The sequence below is a fragment of the Lepeophtheirus salmonis genome, chromosome 12 (assembly GCF_016086655.4).
Source record: "Lepeophtheirus salmonis chromosome 12, UVic_Lsal_1.4, whole genome shotgun sequence".
NCBI lineage: Eukaryota > Metazoa > Arthropoda > Copepoda > Siphonostomatoida > Caligidae > Lepeophtheirus > Lepeophtheirus salmonis.
In genome coordinates, this window is record NC_052142.2 from 13,272,325 (window position 1) to 13,299,549 (window position 27,225).

The 27,225-nt window shown below is 30.2% G+C and overlaps 1 protein-coding gene across 18 annotated transcripts; it reads right to left on the reverse strand.

Moving 5' to 3' along the window:
- Positions 1 to 471: 471 nt before the first annotated feature.
- On the reverse strand, positions 472 to 27,051 carry LOC121126605 (uncharacterized). 18 transcript variants are annotated; one of them, XR_011782648.1, is made up of 13 exons: positions 26,892 to 27,017; positions 26,627 to 26,718; positions 26,529 to 26,574; positions 26,269 to 26,474; positions 11,546 to 11,761; positions 11,331 to 11,475; positions 9,629 to 9,986; positions 9,340 to 9,574; positions 8,910 to 9,132; positions 8,725 to 8,853; positions 8,138 to 8,662; positions 3,765 to 3,990; positions 2,572 to 3,696 (listed from the first exon to the last, which is right to left on the reverse strand). XR_011782648.1 is itself a non-coding variant. In XM_071892100.1 (11 exons), exons 2-10 carry the CDS (start codon positions 26,681 to 26,683, stop codon positions 7,786 to 7,788), a joined length of 1,800 nt encoding a protein of 599 aa, XP_071748201.1. In that variant the 5' UTR covers positions 26,684 to 26,718; positions 26,892 to 27,051; the 3' UTR covers positions 6,718 to 6,903. The 18 variants fall into 18 exon arrangements, 12 of the variants coding, with proteins under 12 accessions (XP_071748198.1, XP_071748201.1, XP_071748200.1 ...); XR_011782644.1 differs by lacking the exons at positions 11,331 to 11,475; positions 11,546 to 11,761 and adding an exon at positions 6,496 to 6,661 and having other exon boundaries at positions 26,892 to 27,051; XR_011782643.1 differs by lacking the exons at positions 11,331 to 11,475; positions 11,546 to 11,761 and having other exon boundaries at positions 26,892 to 27,051.
- Positions 27,052 to 27,225: the final 174 nt, after the last annotated feature.

The following is a 27,225-nucleotide window of genomic DNA, read 5'->3' on the forward strand; positions in this document are numbered from 1 at the left end:
ACGTCACACTCCATGAAATTGTAATTCATTATGAACCTTATTCTCAGAATAATAGCTAATGAAACGACAAAGTAGAGTATTTCGAAATATATTTGAAGTTCCAATTTTAAAAAAGAAGGTTTTAATTAAATATAGTCTACATACTAAAAAATATACCATCATACATTTATGTTAAATATACAAAATTAAACAATTGGAATCATATAACTAATAACAATAAATTATATATACAGAATATTGAAATAATAGATTGATCCAAATAATATTTTCTTGTTCTGACATTGGAATCCAGTTAAATATGTCATAACTTTAGGTTGCAAAACACAAGCGAGACGTGGAGTTTAATCAAAAAAGATAATCACCCCTCTTCTTCATGTGGAAGTTGCAATATACAATTGTGTACAGGATAGATGTATCTCTACCGATGAAATCTAACTAATTATTAATAACAAAGTAAATGTCAAAATGTTATTAGTGAAAGAAAATGTTTTTAATTTTGTAAATGATTAAGTCATTTAATAAAACGTATATAAATAAATCAAGTTTCAGTTCCATTAAAATCTTCAACCACAGTAGGTTTGACCATTAAATCTTATTTTAAAAATCATGTAATTTCGATTTAGAGCCATACTTTGAAGTGAAATAACTGTGAAGATAAAAGTTTAAGGAAATAAAAATTAACACATAGATTCCAGTATTAGAAAGATAATTTATTTATTTAGTTATCTGGAATACAATTTTTACTAAAGTGTATAATCATACAGTAATCAAGTAAATTAAGTATCTTATTTGGAAGATAATATTTTTTTCAATTGCTTAATATTATAACTAAAACTACAGAATAAACCTTATATTTCAACTTTAAAAAATTTGCTGTAAAAAAAAGTAAGATTTTTTAGATCAACCTATAATTTTTTTATCAAATAATAAAACTAATATAAGGTTACGTTGTTATTGTGTCAATGCTCAGAATTAAGTCGATTATTTGACTAATTGTAATAAATAATTAATATTTCAGAGGCTAGGAGATTAAGCTCAATTTAAATATGTTTCATATCCAATTTTTTATTGGTATTTGTAATAGATTAAGTCATTCAGTCGACTTATTTATATATAATTTTGGAACCTTTCAAGTAACCTTACACTTCTCAAGCCCTATTGCACTTAATGTTTTACTCATCGTTACATGCTTTTCAATTTCGCTTTAATACACATCCACAACTTACAATGGCTGTCTCGACTTCATTGTCCATACGGGGCCAATATAAATATTGCTTACCTTTAAGGTAATTTACGTATATCCATACCAAAACTTGATAGAAGCAATTCATACACATCCATTGTCAGCACATTCTTCAATAACAAAAGCAAAGATTAAAGGTAAGCAATATTTATATTGGCCCCGTATTGCAGTTGCTTCACTAGTCATCATTATTATTTTTTTCTCAATTGTTAATTATTTTAACATTTTTTATGATTTTGACTTTGTATTGTGAGGATGTGTATTAATGTCTAGTTTTTGTTTAAAAGTGAAATAATTTTTATTATTAATCTTAGCAGTACTTATTCAAATATAAATCTTTTTTTTTTTTCCAAAAAGGAGAGTTAATATTACATTGAAAAGATGCCTCATAAGGATGAATTCCAACTCTGGATCGCAAATAATAATGGAGAGAAAGTATGAATTTATAAGAAGGCTTGCTGATTTTTGTCATGTATACTTCGTCGTTTTGGGGCCAAACCATCAGAAAAAAAAATGAATTTCAATGGCATAAGTTTCTTATGCGATTCTTTAAAACATCCTTTGCTGTTTGTATTGCATCACTATTCTCATACATACCATTAAGACTGAATTTATGTGCTCGGTGTAGTAACAAATCACTTTCGATCACAAGAATTAATAAACAAAATTTTTACTTCAGAGTTTCAAATGTTGGTATATTCGAAGTAATTAGGATAAAACATTGCTATTATGTACAGACTATGAGTGGACAAGTGACAAGCAACACTATAATGTAAGAGTTTAAAATTTGAAGTCCTCAATGCATTGTTTAGTGGCATTTCTTCTTAAAATTGACGTTTGATTTAAAAAAAATATATATTCAGAAAATAATGGATATTTCAGTTAAACAAAACTTTTATGTATCATATTTATATGCAAACAAATCTCCAAAAATAAATCTACAAACTATATTTTATCTACGAATCCAATATTACACTGAAAATCCATATTTTTGCAACTGTTATTTTCAAAAAAAAATTATTCGTCAGTCTTTTTTTGATTTATAACTCAAGCCCCTATCTAGTCTCATAGAGATCTAAAAACAGTTTTTGTGTTTTTTTTAATAGAATAAGCCCCCATATATGACCCACAAAAAATTGTCACCCCTTGTTTAGCCTAACCAGGTTTAAAAGAGGCACCCCTGCAAAATTTAAACATCCTAGGTTCAACAGTGTGGGCACCCATAAAGGACACACACAGATACAAACTCATTTTTATATTTTTAGAAAAGGGTTACCCAGCATTGCTCGGTCCAAGGAGAAAGCCGGAAATCACGATGATCAAAATTATTGAAAAACTATTACTTCTATATTCTACATATACTTATAATTATATTATTAATGGTTTTTTTTTGTTTTTTTTGTTGTCGAGAAGAATCCTGATAATTAAAATTATATTACTATAATAATAACGATGAAATTGTCTATACTTTATATTACATATACTCATCACACTATATCAATCAGGTTATTTAAGATAAGCCACAATGTCTCATCATAGCAACGCCCACAAATACTGAAATATTGGCTCTTGTAGCCTTAGTACTATTATGGTGAATTCAAAAGAATTAAAAAAAAAGTGCTATAAACTTCAAATAACATTCTAATAAGATATATTTAATTTTTATATGATTCTACTTGTTTAAGGAAAATAAAACGTGAGGGGGCGGAAGGGGGAGTAATCAAACGTGAATTCAGTTATGTCCCATTAAAATTTGGGATGTGCATGTAAAAAGCTTTTTTTCTATGTTTTAACCCGACCCACTATAAATAAATGAAATAGGGAACCCTTCTATCCTATGAGTTTGAAAGTTTTTTTAGTTTTCAACAACCTATCTAGATTAGGAGCTAAATTCAGACTGTGTTCTCTACTCCTCAAAATAGGAGACGAAGCAGAGTTGACTTTCAATAATTTCAAAGAAGGAGCTGTGGGGGTAGATGAGAACTCTCCCTGCTCCTCACTGGGTATCTCAGTAAATTATTCTTTAATGCAGCTAGCTCCTCTCTTGACTCTTGACTTCACTGAATTTTTTGTAGTCCTTAGTCATGACAACTTCGAAAATATAAATTGCATTGTATGGCTCCAGGTAAAAGAAACTTCCTCCTTCGATTATTCTCATAATCGATTATATTTTCGCTGAAGTACTCAAAACATAGCAGATGAGAGTCTTTTCTTTCTTCTCAAGACACATATCGAAGTCATCCTTTCTTTAGACTCAATAGAAAAACAAAATATCAGGGCCAAAGATCTGTCCAGTGATTCAAGTGATTTTGCAACCGAACGAAAAGCAAGCAGGCATTTTTACAAAATAATGACCAACAAAGCACAATAATTCTTATTCACTATTGACTCTTCCATAAGCTTAAGTTATTATTGTCACCAGTTTCAGGGTCCAGATTCTCCTCCTCGTGGCACTGGAACCAATAAAAGGGTATGAACAAACTGAAAATAGAACTTTACTACTGATGAACAATATACTCACGTGTTGGGCATCTCATCTGTTGGCATAGCATGCTGCGTACATAGGTAAGAAGTAGACTTGCTCATTCATTCAACAAGGAGCAAGGAACTCTTGACGAGATCTAGGGATGCGGCGACTTTGCACATCAAGTAATGAGAAATTAATCTTGAGTCTCTCTTCTATCAGTAGTCCTCCTACCACACGAAGTCTGTTCCGATTCAAAGAAGGAATCCGTCAAAACTTCAATCTTTGATTGGAATAGTATAACAATAATTAATATTTGTATTTCTCATCTTTTTTTTTTTTTTTTTTTTTTTTTTTTCATTTATAGGAAAAAACAGTTCAAACGACTAATTTTATCAAAATATATCCAAATAGTCCGTTTAAGGGATTTAAAGGGAGAAAATAATTTGATTGGCTGTCTCCATAAGGTATGGCTACCTTTTCGTGTTAATATTTTCATATTATAACTAACTTAGTTTTATAAGAAATCTGAATATTTAAATCACAGAGCTGGATGAATTTTAATACTATTTTTGGAATAATCTTTATAAAAGATAATTAAATTTGGGATGGTGTAAAGTATGTGGATGTTACTGTCTTATATAAATAGTAAACATTTAATAGGTCTACCAAAAGATTGTCATATCTTATTTAGGTATGTTACAAAGTCTGAAAAAGTCCAAATATGAATTTGAAAAAGGGTTCTTACGTTGTGTATAGAGTGTCTCTTCCCATAACTACCTCAATTATTAAAATTAATTCGCTATTCACTGAGAAATCCAGAGATTCGTGGTCGAAAATTTAATCTGTCTTCTCTTTAAATTGCACTTACTAAGAACTGGTTTTCTAAAACTAGCTTATAAAATATGACACAAGGAGATTGTTATTATTATTTCACTCCAATTATGTCCTTCTACATTTAGGACTGTCGCAGTTTGAATCACGAATACTTTCCTAGTTGTGAATTGTACAAGGTTCAATGATCGTTAAAGAATGAGCATAACATAAATATGACACTCTCCTCATAATATATAAGGACCTACAAATTTCAAATTCCCATAGAAACTGATGCTATAAATCAATTCTTATAATTTTGTCACTAATGAATAGAAAATTTTCCAAGCTTCCTTATGTTAAAAAAGAAATCTCTATGAATTAGAAGGGTCATTTTTTGCCCAAAATATTGAAGCCAATTTAAAGATAAAGAAAGAATGATATTATTAATTAGCGACAACAAACTTATTCATCTCATAAAAACGGATTCCGTCAATCAATTTATATATTTTTTTCACTAATGAATAGATAAATATTCAAGCTTTGTTTTTGTGTTTTTAAAAATTTGCTTTGTCGACTGGAAGACGTGATTTTTTTGCCCCAAACGTCCATGCAAATCTGCAGCTCATTACATCCTCTATTCATTAGCAACTACAAATATTTCAATTCATAAAAACTAAATAAAGTATGGTTATCTTTTCGTGTAAGTATTTTCATATTAGAAATAATTTAGTTTTATAAGAAATCTAAATATTTGTATCACAGAGCTGTATGAATTTTAAGACTATTTTTTGAATAATTTTTATTAAGTATAATTAAATTTGGGATTGTGTACAGTATGTGGATGTTACTGTCTTATATAAATAGTAAACATTTATTAGGCATACCATATTATTTTCATATCTTATTTAGGTATGTTACAAAGTCTGAAAAAGTCCAAATATGAATTTGAAAAGGGGTTCTTACGTTGTGTATAGTGTCTCTTCCCGTAAATACCTCAATTATTACAATTAAGCCAAGAAGATTATCTATCTTTAAGCGCAAAATCCAGTTCTGAACTCATTTTTTTTTTTTTTTTTTTTTTTTTGACAATTATACAGTTTTATGACAAATAATATAATACTTATACAAATTTAATTTATTATTTCTGAAATTTCTTAAGTCTCTATTGAAAAATTGGTAACTACAGAAGTGCTGGAAGAATTACAGTGAAGTAAATAGTTTCCAATTTCTTAAAATATAGTCGAGCTTTACTGTTCATCAAACTAATAAATAAATTGTTGTGAAACCATTGAGTAGTAGACATAAAGGTGAGACATATAGGAATGGAGTAATTGAAATTCCTACCAGCGATTTTACTCTTGAGATACAATTGCCGAGCACGTTGACTTGGTGTCCAAAATCGGAGAGATTCATCCGTTGAGGATTCAGATCTTATCTTATTAATGAAATTTAAGACATAATATATGTTAGCAACCATTATCCACACCAGAAGTACTGTTCGCAATGTACCTTAACATTTCGATTATTGTCCACCTATATGTATAAGTCCAAAGAGCATTCCGGTATATTTGTTTTTTTTAATCAGCTTCGCTGATATCTTAGGTTTTTTTTATTGTATCTGAACTTCTTGAACATAAAAAAGATGGATAGATACATTGAATGTGGCCTTTCCTTTTTGTGTAAAATCAAGTTATGGCACTGGCAGATAGTCCACTCTAAAGTAATGGCACTTTTAATTATAATTAAAATATATCTTAGTGTTTCAAATTTGAGATACTACTAGCTTTTGATTTGATAAAGGGGCCCCAAGTGCCAATTTTTGTACTTCAATAAGTCCCTATATAAACAATTATAACAAAATTTATACGAAAGTGTCATTTTTAGATGTTCTTTTTAAGATTTACCCATAAATGAGTTACATATCTAAAAGGATTATATTTATCAAACATAAAAAAGAAAAAAAAATCATTACCACTGGCATGTGAATTGACAATTTCGGATGAATTTTTAAAATTAACTTCACTCTTAGACTGTTTTCTCAAAATGTTCCATAAGTATCTCAATGGTACAATAAGAACAATCATTCGAGCATGCAAAGATGGTTCCATCCTCTCTTAATGATCATGGGAATTTCTTTTCTATAATTGGTAAAACAGGTTAGGGTTATCCTTAAATAAATTTTAAACTTTGAAAATTATACTAAAGAAATATAGTATTTATTTATGAATACACGTAGAGTAAGAATATTATAAAAACTACAGAATATATAAAAAATGTATAGATGAATACATAATTAGAAAATAATAATTAATTTCCAATCATAAGAATTCCATGAATAAGCTCAAACTTCTACCAACCGCAAGAATTAGAATAAGTAATACTAAAATGTATTTAAATTATTCAGGAAAATTACAAAGTACGTACGTAGTGATGCGCATGTTGGTTTTTTTAAATCCCACGAGTCATTTTTTAACAATGACATTACGTATTTAAATAAAACATTGTATCCCTCCTAGTGTTGGATTTGTCCAAAAAAATTAAAAAAACTACAGTCCTACCAGTCCGGTCCTAATAAAATTTATCAGTCCTAGGACCGGACCTTATCAGCCCTTTATAGTAACTACTACAGCTGAAATGACGTAGTTACTTACTATGTCCAATTTTACGTTGAGCATGTCCTTTCAGCAGTTTAACATAACCTCTGTTAAGAGACAAGATAGTTGAAGTTTAAAGTAGGTGTGTAGCTAAAACTTATAATAATAAGTTCTAGGTATCATTATTTATTTATTATATTCTACAATCTACAAAGTGAAAAGGCAATCCGTCCAAGGACTGATCCAACACTAATCCCTCCACAATTCATAAAACTTATAACAGAAATTGCAACCGTTACGATAAATTTTAGTTTCAAGTTTACCTTTTCTATGTTTTAAAAAAATATGTGTAAAATTCAATGGCTTCTCATAGATTCGTGAAAAAGGATGGAGTTCTTTTATTCTTTAGATTATTGGATAACTTTAATAACTCTTAATAAAGGACTTTTTTGCTTAATAAGAAATATCATATTTAAAATGAAAAATTACTAAGTGAAAAAAGAACTGATTATTAGAGACTTTTCGAAATATAATCTATAATGTAGGTACTTTATAAAAAGATTAGGTTATAGAAATGTGTACGAAATGCAAAAATGGGGAGGGGGAGAAAAAAAATATAATGCCATAACACTTTGTTACATACTTTGTATATGGCCCCTAACATAAACCTAATTTATATTATCCTTGTCCTACTAATAAAAAATAATATTTTCTATTAATATTCCATAAAATAGAGTGAACATTATGAATTTTCCATTACCCTTTGTACTAATGTAGATTTATAAAAAGAATTAACAAATTTTAATTAGGAAAAAAACTTTTGCTCTATCAGATCAATTTTGAACTGACATAAATTATTCTGCATGAATTGAATAAATGATTTTTTCAAATATTTATGAAATTATAATAAAGTTTTCAAGAAAATGATGATTTTCTATACAGGTTTTGTATTTTAGATAAATTGCATGCGTTGTAAATATTAGCTGAATTATCAAGGGCAGTCTTGTAGTCATTACTTACACTTGATCGTGTTGTATTGCAATTAAACAATATACTATCTGAAGAAAATGATCTATTTTTTATGTTGTGTGAATCGCAAATAGAATATTCCATAAGTGAATGAGTACCCTCCCCTGAATTGAGAAGATCATGAAAATTCCGCAATTTTTTGTTAATTGTATCATAATTTGTTGCTTTTAACGGAGAATCGGTAGATACTTCCATTATTGGTCTACAGTTTTCGTATTGAGGAAACTCTTTACTGTAATTAATATTGAAATACATATTGTCTTCATTGTTCCCATGAAAGGACATTTCTGACGGAGAATCTTTTCTATAATTCCTCATGTCAGCAACTGGCATTTTACCAATACCATTCAATTTCATCTTTTCAAATTTTGAAGCTTCATATTTTTCAAAGCAAAAAGAACAGGAGTCGGGTTTCGTTAAATTTGAACAAGCCCCTCCAGAAATTGGTATGTCATAATTTCTATATTTGACCATGTTAATTGATCTTGGAACATCATATAAAGTAGATTGATAATCCTATAAAAATTAGAATAGTTTTATGATACGATAAAAAATAAATTTGAGATATTTTAAATTACATTTTTAGGGATGTCGTAATTGCCACCCGTATCTATATTAACAACCCGATGTTGATATTTTTCTTTACTCCCATTTGAATCTTGTGATGACTTTATACCAGTACGAACAACTACATTTTGAATTCCATTCTATAATTAAATAAAACCATGAATAATTTAGACAGTTACAAATCTATTTTAAATACGTTGTGTACTGTTCTTGGCAAATCATAATCAATAGAACATGTATTACTAGTTACATCCAATGGAATAAGTATATCATGCGTATGTATATAGGATGGTTCATTAGAAGCATAAGAATATTTTGGTTGTAACTCTTTTTTCTCCTTCTGGGATGTTGTAAAACTGGTATGTGGAGATGATGTATCACTCTTCATATTCCATTTAGAGGACAAATCACATGAAGTCCTAAAAAAATAAAACTTTACTTTTAACATTAAGATAACAAGTGAAGTGGGTAGATCGACAATATGGTGGGGAACTATACCTATAATCTACATCAATACATTTACTAAAAAAATTCAAATAAGAAAATCGATGTCAAATATTCCTGTATAGTCCACCTCTATTTACAAGAGTCTATTTTTATATCCATATACTTAACAGAATGCATACATTTGTATATTTTCTAGTAATGTTCTTCTATTGACTAAACGTTCCGATGTCTCTTCAGATGACAAATTAATTTCACTGAGAACGTCACTCATAGTATCACACGATGTAGAATAATTGTCGGACCACACTTCTGAACAATTTGTAACGTCATTTCGACTACTAGTTGACAATAAATGTTGATGTTTTGAAGGCAGTTTACCCGAATTTTTAAATGTATTCTCTTCAGTTAATAGTACTACAATGATACAAATGGAAACATTCACATGGAAACTGATATATTAGGACATACTTTCAAATAATTTAGGAGAATATTGTTCTTGCTTATGTAATGTCCCTTTTGTAGCTAGATCAAAAACATTCTTTAATTCGTTAGGATTTTTCAGGCGCAAAATATGAGGACCTTCTCCTTTTCCACATTGAGAACCCCCTTCAAAAACAAATTGATTGTCATCCAAAACTCCATAGCGTCTAAGGTTAATCAATTTCCAACAATGAATAGATACAGGAGGAATTCCAGCAGTTAGAAGAAATCGATCATTTTGCATATATATCTTAACAAATCCTGTGGCAAAGCTTAGCTTTTGCGTTGTCAGAACTAAATTTGCACAAAATGAATAACCTTGTCGAAATTGAGATGAAATACGGATCTATAGAATGAAAATTATTCATATCATTTTATTATACAACTATAAGGCGGTAAAAATGTAGGATCATATCAAGGATTATTAAAAAGTTATATAAAAGAAAAAAAGAGCACGGAGCTGATTTTGTTTTGGAAAAATATATCAATCTTTTAACAGAAATATCGTCGAAAGGGTAGATGTATAATTGTGACAATACGTAATCTGGTAAACCCTACAATAGATCGGCAAATTATATATATATAAGAAAAAATCATTTTTTTCTTCATTTTTTCTATAAAATACTCAAAAATAGATAATAAATTTATATTTAAAAAACCAAAGATGTAAACCATATAACTCATAAATATTTATATACTTTATGCTTAGGGTATCTAATTTAATCAAACATACTTCTTGCATTTCTGTCTCGCCATGGCACTCTTTGTGTGAAAGTTCCAATTCTTAGCAGCAAAGTCAAGATGTAATTTTCTTCATTAAACAGCAGTGTTTCATAATATATGCAATACACTTTAATTGACAGATTACACTTTTTTTGTCACATATTATAAAATTTGGAAATAATAAACTTTAAGTGCAGATTCCAAAACGTAATCAGTTTTTCTTCCATATGTCAGGGTTTATAGTGATGCAAAAGTAATCGTGTTGTTCATTTTTAACATCGAATAACTTTTTTTAACCCTGTTGAGGGAGAAAACATAGTGGAAAATGCGCTCGGGAGAAGTTAATCTCCTGAAATAAATGTGCAAAACTTCGAATCCCAGCCAACCCAAAGACAAAATATACATATAAAATGTAAATATACTTCAAGATATTTCCGATGTTCAGATGGTTTAAATTTAGTACTAGTTAGGGGAAAAAATGGGGGTATACATCTAGGAAAAATTAATTTTGATTTTATGGGACACTCCAATGTAAAAAAAATAAATAAAGGGGGCAATTATATGGTTGAACGGCTGGACTATAGAAAAAGAAATATATAGAGGTGACAAGTCGAGAAATATCTTGAAATGAATTTCAGCTGTTCACGAACAGGGGTCTAGAACAACGTCTGTTGTTAATTCTTATACTATAACTGGGATGTAATAGCGATCTTTATTATGTCCCAGATTATATATAGTATTGGTATTTTTTTAAAGGACTCCTTTGAGTCCTTTACTATTTATTTATTAGGTCGATTTTTGGTGGAGCATCGGGCAAATTAGAACTATGCCTTATAAACCCTTCTCTATCGTTATTAGTGAATTATGTGGAGTATGATTTCATAGTTCGACTTTGGTCGTTGCTCCACCAAAAATCGACTTTTTTTTTTTAATATTTTAGGTTCTTCTGTTTACAAGTAAAAATTACCTGATCTGTATTTTTCTAATTGTTTTATCGCTGATGTGACGGATCCATAATTTGAAGTAAAAATCTGAAATCCTGAGTCATGGTCATCATGCTCGTCTCTACGTGTCACAGCAGCGGATAGTACTTTCGTCCTATGATTGAATGACTATAAATAGAAGAATCAAGAATAATTCATTTGACGAAGTCATTCCGTTGATGGTCTAAGTTATGCATACCTTATTGAAAGGAAGTATTTGATAATTCAATCACGTCTCCATCACTACGTGCGTCTCTCAATTCATTTTTTTTTAATTGTCCCTGAGCATTAGAACTTTCAGTTATTTTGGATTCAGATGCTTCAAAGGCATCATGTCATGGACTTAGAGCATGATGACTCAGAGGAATGGGGACTTTGAAACAGAAAAAATGGTCATCTAAGGATCTCTGTACGACTGCAATGGCAAAAAGAATATTATATAATTTTGTGTGGAAAGAGATAAAAATCATCTCTATGTATTGATAATTTGCCATAAAGTTGAATAATACAAGAGCTGTGGTACTCTAGTCATTATATCATAGACTTTATGATGAACACTCAACTCGAACAAGATAGGATTAGGACATGGAGGCATGGAGACTTTGAATAATCTTGGAGTCGTAAGTACAACTTGAATTTGGAAAAAAGTGGACTCGACTATAGTCCAGGATATTATATTCAACTGAAGAATTGTTCTGTCAAAAGTGTCATCTAAGGATTTGTGTATATTAAGTCAAGAAGAAAATTATTATCGATCATCATCTCAAGAAGAAATTAATTGATTAAATTAATGTCTATATCTAGCCATTCACAATCCTAAATTTTTGTCAAATGGATCATACAAGTGGTTTGAATTTCCTTAAATAAAGTTTTTATTTATAAAAATGTAAGCACGAAAATTAGAGTATGAATATCAATTATTTAAGAATTACTAATACCCGTTCGATACAATTAAGATTAAAGTAATTAAGTTTATATACAAAAACATAATTAAACCATGAAAAGCTCTCCGTAAAAACGTCTAAGTCATGGTTGGAGATTTGATCCTGGTTTGAATGCTATAAGTATGAAACAATATTTAGGGTAGAAAATAATCATTGATAATTGTTTAAAAAGTTTTTTCAAGGCTAAAAATGTCTCTAGATAGTGATTTTTTAAGTTTCAATGATGTATTTTGTGAAGTTTAGCCAAAAAATTGGAATTCGATTTTTGAACAAAACATTCAAAGCGTAATATACTACATTGATGGTATTTATTTTTAATGGATAGTGACTGTTCTGTGTTGATTTGTCTATTTACGCTGAATTATCGAGTGTATGTTTGACACTCAAGTTTTTTTATAAATCGAACTCGAAAATCTCGGAACGGGATTTGGAGTTCGTTCCTGTTATACGGAGAATCAAGCTTAGAAATCATTTAATTGATACCTATCACTATTTTGTTTCTCCTATGGAAAACGGAGCGTGTGTTAGACCTCGTCTTTTTTTTTTTTTTTTTTTTTTTTTTTTTTTTTTATGATTTTCTTCTGTACTTCATCTTCATCTCTGGTTAAGAGGCGCGATGCACCAACAGGCAAAACCCCTGATAAAAACTGATTGAAATCTCCACGAAGGCAATCTGCCACCGTCGTTAAACGAAGAAGCAGCATTCATACAGATGCAGATACTCATACGAATTTTAGTGGTGACTTTAAGTGGGATATTGTTGTTCTCATACTTGAAACTGTTGATGGAAATTCTTCCTAAGCAGATAATGTTAACCATGTTGATATATATGATGTTGCTATGCAGTTCCGTTTCAGAGAGCACGAAATGGTAGGTGCTAACCCAAGATTTAGAATGGTCCAGGCTTGATTTTAGAGGAAACTACTAATACTTAGTGTCCCAAAAATAGGACAGCAAGATATTATCTTCTTCTCCTTATCCGTTAGATTTCAATAAATATCCAAAATGAAAAGGAGGAGAACATAGGATTATCCTGTTGATATGTTTTTAATAGGATATCTGATTTATTGAACTTCTATTTTTGTATGGTCAGTTTAAGTTTTTCCTTCGTCATGGGTCCTTTTCGTAATCAAAATCCGTGTGCAGACTTTTTTTCTTTTCGTTTTACTTATTATGTTATTATATATCAAACATTTAGTAAACCCTCAATCTTGGTTTTTACTGTGACAATTGATACGATAATACTTCATTTTGTAAATTTATATACTCTCAAAAATTTCCATAACTTTTTTTGGAATGCTATATGTACTTGGTATATATCAGGGTATGTTCATAAGCATTCGGGCCTGCGTTCTTGTTTTAACTACTTGTACCGTACCGGCTGGTGGTCAAGATAAGCCGTGGGTGACGTGAGACAGATGATAGACTAAGTAATGCGTATGGTCTCTGAAAATTCTAGACCTGTCCAAGACCGATTTTATTTCGTTTGGGCCAGTTCAAATCTACAGTCTGGATCTTATCAATATCGGTATACGGTCTGGATCAAAAAATAGATATACAGTCTTCACTAAAAAATCGATCTTAATCAATGTAAATACTTCAGACCGGACCAAAGAACAAAAATCGGCCCAAACCAAAATCAACAATGATAAAAATATAGAATTGTCTTCCTCAATAAGTTATATTTTCATTAATCTACATATGTTAAAAAAAAGAAAAAAAGAAGATATTTAGTGATTACTAAATGAAGTTATTAAATTTATGAACTATTATTTTTAATAATCCTTGTTTTTTTTTAAGTTTTGGAATTAAAAATAAAAAGGCTGTCTGTGCTGCCACTTTTTATAATTCAACCAGTAAGGTTGTGTACCACCGTTTCCCTCAAGATTCCTCCAGGCGAAAGATTTGGGAAAGAGACCCATAGGAAAGGACCCCGAAATTTGTGCTAATAATTTTCAATAAAGAAACCATGAAAGAGATTTAAAAAACGAGCTATTGGGTTTGCCTCTAAAAAAAAGAAAATTGAGCTGTTCCTACCTTAGCTCTTCTTCCAGGTGGAATAAATCAGGAATCTATTTGTGAAAGAGAGCTACAACAAGCAAAAAGAAAAAGAAAGGAGATTGTAGATTCCAAAATGACTGCCCACAAGGATTTAGAAAATTTTAAATTTAGATTTAGAGAAACCTTTATTCAAACATCTCTGAAATTTGCAACACAATCTTTCCAACGTCACTCAGCAATTCAAACATCTAACGTGGAAACGAATAATTCATACACGCAGGCATATGGACCTACTTACCAGATCTTGTGTACCTAGCAAGGACGGAGTTAGACGTTTACGTCGCCTTTACTCTCGAAGTGTGGAAGTACATAATCACATTAATGCTTTCATAATAACTGTGATAATTAACTAATCACTGATAACTTTTGTAATATTTTCTCCCACGATTCTCAAACATAAAAATTTGCTACACATTCTCCATTTGATAAGTAAACACAAGGTATATTGAGTAAACACTGAAATATCACTATATTGACGTCACTTCTGATGTTCGTGTAAAAAGAATAAGAAAGGCGTGGTGGATCCAAACATCGGACAAAACAACATTATAAAAATACCTTGAATTTCTGTATACCTTGGCATTTATCTCTTTATTTTTTATTTTGGTTTAGAATAAAAACGACCGAGTTATTAAAAATATTAGTTGATATTGATTCTAACGTGTTTAAATTTGCGGATATCACACTTCATATTTCAAACGATCAAAGTAGTCCAGCTTCGGACTGCGATTCCAATTTTTCGGATGTTGAAATGGCAGGAAATATGAACAATCTTGGCCTGCTTTTTCTAAATATAACATTTGATTTTATTCCAACCCCCCTCCCCCAATGAATGAGAAGAACGTACGAGACTAAACAATATTAAAAGCTCAGGAAATTGAAAATAGAAGAAAACAGTATCAATAGTCATCCGAAGTTCCAAACTTTGATATCAATACTCTATTTGAAGAAAATCTATCGCTACATCAAAAAGTTGTCCCATATGAATCAGAACTTGACGTATTGAAACTATTTTTATGGACGAGTTAGTCAACCAAACAAAACTTATATACCCTCCAGTATAACAAAACTTTAAATGTGAATAAGGATTTGTTGTTTTCGGATTATTCATGATTTCTGGTTGCGCTAAATATCCTAATAAAGGAATATATTGAAATAGAGTCAGATTGTCCCCCAATATTAAGGGAGTACATTCTATGTAATAGATTTGAGGCAATCCTTCGTTATTTGCATTTGAACGTCAATTCAAAAATAGATGGAACTTTAAACTTAGGCCCTTTTATAAAGCATCTGTAGGAAAAAAATTTGGAACTTCATCCTTTGAATTAAAACTTTCCATCGATGAATCTATGATTCCTTATTATGGTCGCCACTTTGCAAAACAATTCATAAAAGAAAACCCTATTAGATACGGCAGTGCAAATCCAGATGTACAAACTGTTGGGGCAAAGCTTTTTTTTGTATGTGTGTGTTAAATATAATGTGGGTATTCATCCCAAAAGTCAAGAAGTATATCATCATAAGAAATAATGTAAAATTATGAAAGGAAATAACTATATTATTTCTATTTCCTAAGTTATTTATTTGTTGAATGAGAAAAGAAGAAAATATATCAAATATAATCAGTGCATAGCGTCCTAAAAAAAGGTCAGTCCATATCTCTGAAAAAAAAAAAAGCTACATAATTTTTTTTCCGTAAAAGATATATGTACATATCAATTAAGTAATATCTGGGGTCAATTATAAACCTCTACTTCAATGGAATAACTTTGTGCGCTAATGGGGTAATCTGTTCTTCCAATTTATCATCAATATTTACGTCGGCTTGATGGTTTGATAAATCAATATCCAAATATAAAAATTTAGGGTGAGCTTTGTGCAATATTTAATTTGGGAGACGTCTTAAAAAAGCACTGTCCAGAGAAGTAAGTATATAGGCAAAGAATCTAAGAGTTTTCTTGGATTAACTTGACATTAATATCCTACAAACTAAACTAAACTAGAAAAAGGAATATATTCGGGCCTGAGCCAGCATCAGATCATAAACTAATAGAAATAAAATGTTATTCTTATTTACAACGGCGTTCCTTTATTTTATCAAAATTGATTCTAGGCGAAGAAAATTTTAAGGTAAAAATTTAAAAAAAAATATCATTCAATGTAATAAATCCAAATTGAACGCAAAGCAAGTAATGCATGTTCAATCTCGAGCTATTCAAACTTATGCTTCAGAATTTTGCAACTAAGGAGAAGGGAAAGACAAAGTTGAAAAATTATTGAATTCTAGCTCTTAAATACTCGAACCTTTACGGCAGATATTGTTAATTCATTTAGAATAGCAGAAATAGCCGAAAAGGAGATTGGATGAGAGTGATTCAAATAGAAGAATTAAAAATTTCTCCAGACAAAAAAAAAAAAAAAAACTGAGCTCCTGGGATGAAAAAAATTATTCCTAATGGGAAAGATATTTTAAAATATTTTCATTCGAGTATCAGTAGTCCAAACTGAGACGATTTTGTTCCCTAAAAGACATGGATTTGAACCAAAAGATAACATGGATTCAATGGGAAATATTAAGTATTTTATCATGAAAAAGCTTAAAGCTAACAAGAGAAGAGGCTCAGATGGAGCTTCTGGAGAGCTTTTTTATCATATGCCTGGATAAAATTACACCCTTTCTGTATAGAATGGGGTGTACCATAAAAAAGACAAGTAAAATAACTGGATCATTCACAAAAGGAAGAATAACTTTGATTCCTAAAACTGGAGATGGATAGGACTTCAATCACTGGACCCCTATAACCGTATTGAATGCCTCTTACTGAATTGATCGTAGTTTTGGCTGTTTAAATGGAGCCTATATCAAAAAAAAATATTGGAATGATTCAGAAAGGCTTCTTGAAGAAAAGGGAAATTGATGTTGTTTCACAAAACATCCAAATAGCTATCAAATCAGTAAGTACTATGAACAAATTTGGAGCTATTATCGGAGTTGACTTTAGTAAGACTTAAGGGTCATTCCATGTCAAATCGACCAAAACAAATAAATTTTTTGGCCGCACAAGATCAAATTAATGAGAAAATTAAGTTCGACAAATTTCAGCACATAATTTTGAGTCGTTCATGAGATATAGATACTCGTCTCAGACCAAAATTTTCAAACGTCGCTTTAATGTCTTATTACAGGAAGCTACTTTTTCTTGTCTATTTTTTTATTCAAAAGAGTTAACCTCTTGAAATTTGGTACTTCACTATTTTGAAGTGAAGTCAAAAGTAGAATATTTAAATTTCATATAACCTCAAGGTTAATAGAAATACAATGTTATACTATAACGCGTGTATGACTCATGTTTGACTTCCACCACGGTCTTATTATTGACGTCATAGTAGATGGGTGGTTGCGTGTATTGTCAAAATCTGCCTGTCTTCCCTAACAGTCGGTAAAATATATCTGATTGAAAATTCTAACAAGCCCGATTACATGATGGTCTAACCTTGTATTTCTATTAACATTGTTAAAACCTCAATTTTGATCTAAAAAAAAAATCTGAAATAGACTAGGAAGTACTTGAATGAAGAATTTTAAAAAAACCAACTCTTATGAATATAAAGATTTGGCAACATGTTTTAAATATCACTGTGTTAAAAATACTGTTGGCCTTCTTATCATAGCTCCCAGGGTGGGATTTCAAAGTTATGTTACTTTTCACAAGAAATTTGGTCAATTTTACGTAGGTGTTTATAACATACCTTTGTTTTATGATTTTTATACACTAACAAACGAAAACTGAACTACAGTAATTCATAATATTGATTAGAAGTTGACACTGTAATCCCTACCTATTGTTGCTTCTATTGTTACAATGGCGTCGTAAGCCCCTTTTTAGGGGTTTAAAGCCTCCCCAAATGTTCTGTATTACTTGGACCCCCTATATTAAGTACATTACTTTTATGACGATGGTGCAGAGCAGTATAAGAACTGTATCAGAACATTCCCCCCCCCCATTGCCGCCATTTCCATGACTTTGGCGTTAGATGCTCCTCGTCAATCTTTATCACAAGTCACGGTAATGAGGTAGTCTGCAGCGACCATTCAAATATCTAATACTTGACCCAATTTGTTTCTTCAAAATTCTGTAGAGATGTCATAGCAGGTATAATGTTGTTTATTTTGATAAAAGTAATGCGTATCAATTGCGAAAAAACATGCAGAAATGGTATCAAGCTGCAAAAACCCTTTTAGGTACAAGGAACTTTAAATATTTTTAGCCAATCCCTGCTAGCAAAAGACTTGTCGAAGAATCTAAGTAATGTATTAAGCTCAATTTGCTTATCCATCTTCAGTTATCGCAGTAAAAATATCACAATTTGCTGCTCAGACTTAGGACAACATGGTATGGATGTCGTGGTTACTAATGAAGATGACGAAAGCAAAGACATAAGTATTAAGTTTCTCCATCCTTATATCCATTTTCCTTCTTATCTGGCCTACTAAACATATTTGTTGGGTTCCCAATACCTATGCTATATGTGTGATCAGGAGCGATGCTAGCTTTCATCATATAGGGCTTAGCCCCTACAATTATAAACATAGCAATATAATTACTTATATAAAAAGGTTTAAATATTTAAAAAATATATATTTGATTTTTTTGTGGGCCAGAGGAGATATTTAGAAACACTTGGGGCTTGAAATCGCTCAAAAGGGGCTAGCAACAACATTGTGATAACAGCAGAAGCAAGAGCTATGTACGAAAGTTCCAATTCTCTAAAAATTATGAACAAACTATTTTAAAGTTCTGTCTAACTTTATCAACAAGAGATACACTAAAAATACTCTTTCTTTTTTTTTATTTGTCCACTTCTAATCAATACTATGAATTACTATTGTTTAGTTGTTTTTTTGTAAGTCTGTGTAAAGCATAAAATAAGTTTAAGATATCAACACGTACGTAAAATTGATAAAATTTCCGGAGAAAAGTGACATAATTTTGAGATCTCGCCCTAAAAGCTATGAGCTCTACATTGCTAGTATTTATTTTGATTTCAATTATATTTATATAGTAACTTTAATGGATGTATTTTATTAATGATGTATTTTATTTTTTATTAATACATTTCGTTTATTTTTAAATTGTAAATAAATGACACTGAACTTGCCCACCCCCAACTAGAATACACTGCTTGCATGAAATATGCTATTTTGTGTTTTTATTTTTTATTTGGCCTTTTTAATAGAACTTTTTGGAACTTCTTTTATGAAGCAATAACTTTTATGTATATTTATTTACGTAATTGCTTTGAACATATAAAAGAACGGTCAATGAAGAAATATATATATATATATAGTTTACCCATCAGCCCTGAAATAATAATGATTATAAACAACCAATTACTAAAAAGGACAAATTCATGCAATGACGTGACATTAATGGACATTCTAAGGCTTTAAAACTTTGATTGATGCCCAAGATCTCCTAAAAAATTGACAAAGCTATATTTTTTTTATTCATATTTACTTATTATAGGAAATAAATATTTTCTTGAAGTAAATTAATAATTTTTTCTTACATAAAAGTATCTTAAACTTCTTACAATGTATATATCCATTTAAAAGTAATCTCAAAAGCAAAATCTAAAAAGTCACCCTGTGATCCCGGTAATAATTATCTTGGTAGGACAAAAACACCATTGTTTATTTGTGATAACTAAATCGAATAATTATTTTATATCGTATTATTCTTATATCTGTAATAACTACAAATATTATAGTACTATAATTTATTTCATAAACATAAACCATTCATTGGTTTGCCCATGAATCGCTGAGACACACAGACATTTAAAAAAAAATAGTTTATAGCATTTAATATACAGAATATATTAGTGTTTATCAATGGTATTTTAATTAGCATTCAATGCAAATGTTATCAATAAAATTAAATAATTATTATATTTTATAACTATGTAAAAAATAGATTTTTTCTTTTCTTTCCTAACACCCCAAGCAACGCTGGGCCATCTATAGTAGTCACAAATTAATAGATAGAAATTTCAGCCCTATATAAATCCGTTATGACAACTATAAAGGGATGCTTTTTAAAATTGTCCATATTTTAAAGACTTGTATTCCATAAAATAACTGTCTGGGATGTTATGTTGTTAAATATATGTTGTATATAAATACATCATAACAAACATTACATTTTCATAATTGCCCTGGAACATATAATTTTTTCAAAAAATGGAAAAATCCCAAAGGGAACAGATTATAACTCTATAAAAAGCTGTGCATACTTCCAAGTCAATCCAGAAGATTACCAAGATCAATCAGAAAATTATTTACAGGTACAAAAGCGATTGGAGTCTGATAAGAGGTCAGGGAGTGGAACAACTAAAACTTTGAAAACTCAAAGGTTATCCGTGAAAAAATTCGGCAAAATCAACGAAGATCCATACAAAAGCTGACCCAGGATCAACAATGTAAGCAGAACCACAGTGACCAAGATTGTTAAACATTGGGGGCAAATCTGACAAAAAGAAATATCGTCATCTTTTGTCAAAGAGTGTCATTGCAAAGAGAAAGGATATTAGCAAATTTTTGCTTAACATGCATGTCGTACATAAAAACTCATGATTTAATGTGACGAAAAGTTATTTCCTCTAAGTCGAATATTCAACATGCAAAATGACAGAGTCTTGGAAAAGACATAACACATCATTCATTCTGGACAAAAATTTGCCTACAAAGTGAAAAAACCAGAGACAACCATGGTTTGGGGCACTGTGGCTTCAAATGGAGCAAAATCACCTATATTAAGGATTCCTGATTGGGTAAAAATTAATCAAAAAGTGTATTTACTTTTTGAAGACAAATGTGAAGCCCTGGATTGAAACAGTATTTCCACGTCAAGAAGTTTGCTTCACTCAGGATTAAGCTCCAGGTCATGGTGCCCAACCAATTTAAAACTGGTCTAAAAAAATTCCAGCATTTTTGGGACAACCCTATGTGGTCTCCCTCTTCGCCTGATTTAAATCCCCTGGACTTTTCCATTTAGGGAATGCTGGAAAAGGAAGTTAATACTTATCCTTAAAGAAATAAGGATGCTCTCATGGCAGCTCTTGAGAAGAAATGGAACCAAATTTCAGATGATGGAAGTACGTATGAGTTGTAATGCGGTTTGGAAGAGATTGATTGCTGTAAAAAAGGTGAAAGGTGGCCAAAATGAATAAATTCATGTATAAAATATTTGTAATAGTTAAATTAAATGTTTCAAAAGATTTCAATAACATTGGACTTGTAGACTTTGATTTAGAGCCAATTATTTGTGAGTAAATTTTAAAAAGCAACCCTGTATATTGAGTAAAGGTTTGTGATTTTTAATAATCTGTCATTTCAATAATTAAACTATGGGAAGCGAAATCTTATTATATAGATATATATTCCGCGGTAAACATTCATTGCACACATAATTTATTTTTTACAATACACTAAAATGTAGCTTGTGTACTGGTTTCACATTAGCTGTCTCATATGTTTTCGACCGAATTGAATGTTAAGCTTCCAGTAAGTATAGTTCTTTATATTTTGTTATTTTAATCCAATATACTTATAATATTTTTATGGAATAAGCATTGAAATTTTTGAATAAACATTTAAATTTTACTAAATATATCCTAGAAAGTATTTTTTATACATTTTGTACATCATTTTGTTAAGCAGTCATTGATATACTATTATATTTTGGAACACTTGATAAAATCTTCTGAAATTAAAGTTTGTGTAATTATATTTAATAAAATAATATTAGAGATTAAATCATTACCATAACGAATCTGCACCTATAAAAAATAATCAATCCCTGAGATATGTATGGAATAAATAATTGCAGTGCTATTAAATCTATTAATCTTGGGTTATCATTTATTCAAAAAATATACCAAATACTGTGATACGTAGATTTCATAATTTAAAATAAAATATTAAAAATACTTGTAATAATGAATAACTTGAATTAAGCCATTCAAATATACATAGTAATTATACTATTAGTATATAAAACAACATAAATGAATAATACTTAAAGAAGAAACTAAAATGGCTCACAATACTGTTTACTATAATATTAATACTTTTTATCAATTTATAATCATTCGATCCTCTCTCTTTCTTAGTTCTACCTATATTAAAGATATTAATATATTTCGTGAACGGTAATTTCATTCCCAGTAAATTCTTCTCTTTAAAAATTCATCCCCGGACATTACATTCCCACTTTAATATTTAATGATGGCATGCGGTCAAAACCAGTTAGTTTTTTTTAAATATGTAGGGAGGCCTAGGAAGTCGGCACTGGAGATGACTGATGATGAATTCGACATGGATATAAAGGATTATGGATTATAAATGTCATTATCATAAATCTTTAATTGTGAATAGGAATGGAATCCTGAACCGTTGATATTGTTCAGACTTAGAGAAATAGAAGTAAATGACGTCATTACTCTTCCCTGCGATCGTATATTATTACTATTACTCCTCCCATCAATTTCATTATGCCAATCACTCTTCTCACACTTCAGATTTACGTAAATAATAAGCAAGTATACTCGGGTCTCTCACACCTCTCTCCATGATCACTTGCACTCACCTACTTTAAGTTCATCTCTGGATTGAAACCATATGACGTCACTAAATATCCATCTGTAAGGTGGGAATGAAATATCGGGATGAATTTACTGGGAATGAAATGACCTAGCACTAATATATTTATATTAATTTCTATATTATATTTTATGATATTTGGAAAAAAATGACGAGGAAAAATAAGGAAAAGTGACTAAGTGGAAAAAAAACCAAAATTCTTCGAGGGTGGCCTGAAAAGTTTCCGACTTCACAAAGATGCAAGACATTTTAAAAAAAATTCTATTTTTGAAAATAGTCTCCTAGTAACTCTACACACTTCTCCCAGCGATGTTCCAATCTTTGCAACCCTTCCAAATAGTACTTGGCGTTTTTCTCTGCAAAATAATTGTTCACGCGACAATTTTTGTTTTTGACTCAATTACTCCCAGTCGGATTGACTTTGACGGGTCAAATTTTAAAACAACAAGCCTTTAAGGGTATATTGTTTGAATCTATTTTAAGGCTACTCTTTCAAAACAAATATTTAATTAATCCTCCATACTCGATTTTTTAACAGTTTGACAAAAACTCACTCAAACAACAAGACAAAGATTATTAATATTAAATCTCTATAAATTCATTCATTTCAATTTTGAATAAGAATCCGGCTCCAACTTCATTAACTTGTAAAACAAATATTAATGAAAATTCATATGTCTATGTTTAATTCCATCAATTAATTTATTGAATAAATGTAAATACACATTTAATGACAACAAATAAGGCTTTAAAAAAATATTCGACACCCATATAGTAATCTAATTTGGTGAATAGTGGTACGTATGATTGGGGCCAACTCTATGGGAAGGTTTCAGGCTAACAAAAAATTAAGGTGCCATATATTTCTAAATATATTATTGATAACAGAGAATTAAGTAATTAGCACTTCCTCCACTCGAATCGCTGTCGTGCTTGATCATTTTTCAGTGTATGTTAATGTACACTGGCAAAAAAAAGTTTGGAAAAAATAGAACTTCACTTATTTTTCTAACTACCAATGACTTTATTATCAGGTAACACAGTAATTAGGCTATTAAAATGAAGAAAAATTTAATTTCAATATGGGTATAAACATTTATATGTAAAAAAAATCAAAGTATTTTTGTTTAAATTTGAGCTTCATCAAAAAATCCTCCCTTTGTCTCTATAACTGCTTTACAAACTTTTGGCATTCTTGCTGTTATTTTTTCAAGATAGGCAGGTGTAATATAATTCTAAGCATTCTTCAAAATGTTCCACAACTCATTCTTACTTGTGGGGCACTTTTCCCGAACTTTTCTGTGTAGGTATTCCCACAATAGCTCTATTGGGTTCAAATCAGGAGATTGAGCTGGTCATTGCATAATAGATAATATGTGAGAGGCTTCTTTCTTTTCTAAGAAGTTTCTGCAGAGCATGGATCTATGTTTTGGGTTGCTGTATTGTTGAAAAACAAACTTCCTTCGAATTAATTTTCGGTCCAGAAGGAATGGCTTGCGTCTTCAAGATAGAATGATAACCATTCTGAAGGAATTAACTACCAATCTCTCGTACTTGCCAGAGAGTATCATTACATTAAATATTAAGCCTCGACAAAACAGCTGGATTTTGACAGACAAATAATTTAAAAAAATTTATGGATCTATTTTTTTCTGATAATTTTCATCGGATTAAAGTTAAAAAATATTGATGAAGACATAAACATTGATGAAAATGACGAAAAAATATTTTTCTCCCGAACTTTATTTTGCCGATGTACATTATATTTGTGATATATCAGTTTAAAAGAATTTTGCTATTTTTTCCACTTAATCACTTTTCCTGCTATTTTTTCCTGAAATTATATTGTACATCCTTTGCCACTAAGATGATTCCTAACTTTAACGTATAAAATATTCTGTCTAAATTTCTTTTTTTGATGTTGACTTGTAGAAAAATATTAAAGGTAATTTAATGCACTCTACAGCTTGAAACACTCACTCTACGGTAGGTTCTTTAAACAAAAACTTTTTTATTTCAGTTCAAAAATGTTTTCTATGTAGAAGATACATTAATTGTAGTACGTGATTCACACAGATTCTCGGATGCTGATGAAATAAAAGGGAGTAATGTTGTACAAAGTCAGTAAGTTTTTGCCATTTAATTTTTAAATATAAAAAATATATTTACGCCTATATGGGGATTAAGAGATTGAGTCTTGGTCCACTCCAGATATTAGTAGAATTAATTGGTATAGACTTTTAAAAAAGAGCGTTTATAGAAACAAGAGCCCTATAACGAGTTGAGTTACAAGGTTTAAAAAATTTATTTATTTTATGGATATAAGACCAAACCATGTGAGTACCAAACTTATTACTTACGAGATAGAAAGCCAAAAAATATTTGGTATCTTAGGAGGAAGCTGGTCAAAAGATAGTTGGACACTCTTCCACTCCTTGACTTGAATACATAATCTGATAATTTAATGCATATAATTGTCCTTTCTCTGAGTTCAATTAGCTCGGAAAATAAAAAGCCAGTATTTTTCTGTATTTCAGAAGTGAAAATATCCCAACTACAATGTGCTACGAATTTATTCAGTGGAAAAGTATGCTATGTGGCTTTAACAATCCTATCTGCAATGAAAAGTTCTTGGCTATTGGAGGGGGTTTCTAGTTTCTGAATATCTTTTGAAAATTTTATAAAGCTTTTGTCGAATTAAACATTCACTTAAATACGTGCAATTTCCGTAGGCTGATTTATTTTGTTATAAAGTTTAATATCAGCATGCCCTTGATTCCCAATCGTTAACTAATCTACAGACTATTAATACTAGAAGGGCAGGATGGAATCCAGCTTTAATCTCATTTTAAAAAAGATTAATATAGGAGAAAATATGTTATGTATAAATTGGTAACTTGAACAAGTAAACCATTAGATATAAAAATCGTGGCTCTTTGAGCTTTCTAATTACCCATACAATGTGTATTAAATAATAATTATCGGAAGAAAATGAAAAATGTATTCCATTAACTAATCAAAGATTAGATGGAATATTAAAGTATGAAATTCTCTTAATCACAAGAACTGTATAATATAAATTCATAACACTCAACCTAGTTTATAGCAATAGAAACTGCAAATATGGGTAAAATAGAGGTAAGTGGAAAAGCATTTAAATGTAATTCATTGTACTATCCGACTATCATGAACTAAGTTTGGTAATCCTTACACTAAAGACACTAAAGTAAGGAAGTGAAGAGCTGTTCTTACTTGCCAACGCATTAAAATTTCTCTGCAGTTGAATGCTAAAACAACAACCATTTCTCCAAATAGAATTGCTAGAGTCAATGATTCCTTGTCCAGAGTAAATCCTGTTTCATAGCCAAAATAGTTTTCCAAAACCAGACTCCCTTTTGAAGGTGAGCAATTTCTTTCTTTATCTTTCCGGTCCTTCCATAATTGAAAAATCAAGGAATCTGAAAGTAATGATGTTTCAATTAATGCTCAAAGAGAAAAACCTGAGCATTGACCTGCAACGGGGGACAATCGAGTTACAACTCCATATCTCAACTTCCACTGAAAGATAAATCCTTGTTAGATTAAATAATGGACTAAATCCTTTAAATACCTTTTTCCCATCCCTGTATTTCACTACACCGTCAACAATCCCAATGAGATCACCCATTCTCTCCAATTCCAAATTCCCCTTCAGAAATTTAACTTAAAGACATGAAGTTGATTAAAATGTATATAAATTAATTTAATGAAGATTTCTACTGAAGTGGTGCTAGAATTATCATAACAATAAAAAAAAACTACTCTAGATCTCGATCGGGGAGTGGTGTTAACAACTGTTAACTATCGTGAAATTATTCAAAATATCCATTAATTACTTTTAGTCCTTTATTTTTATGAACATTTAGGCTATCCTAACATTCGGAGAGGAGGTCGCGGAGAAGAGTTGAAGAGTAACTCAAGGAAACCAGCCTCAATCTTTAATATCTTTCCCTTTGTTCAAAACATTTAATCTTTTCTTAATAAATATATGGACTCTCACACTAAAGGAGAGTTACCACTAGACAAGATTAGCTATAGATAGGGCAATAATTTTTTAACAATTTCTTGTTTTAATATTCATTGGATAGGGTTATAAACAGTGATGAACAAAGATGAAAAAAATGTTATCCAACGGTGTCATAATAAAACCAAAAAAAATAAAATGACAAC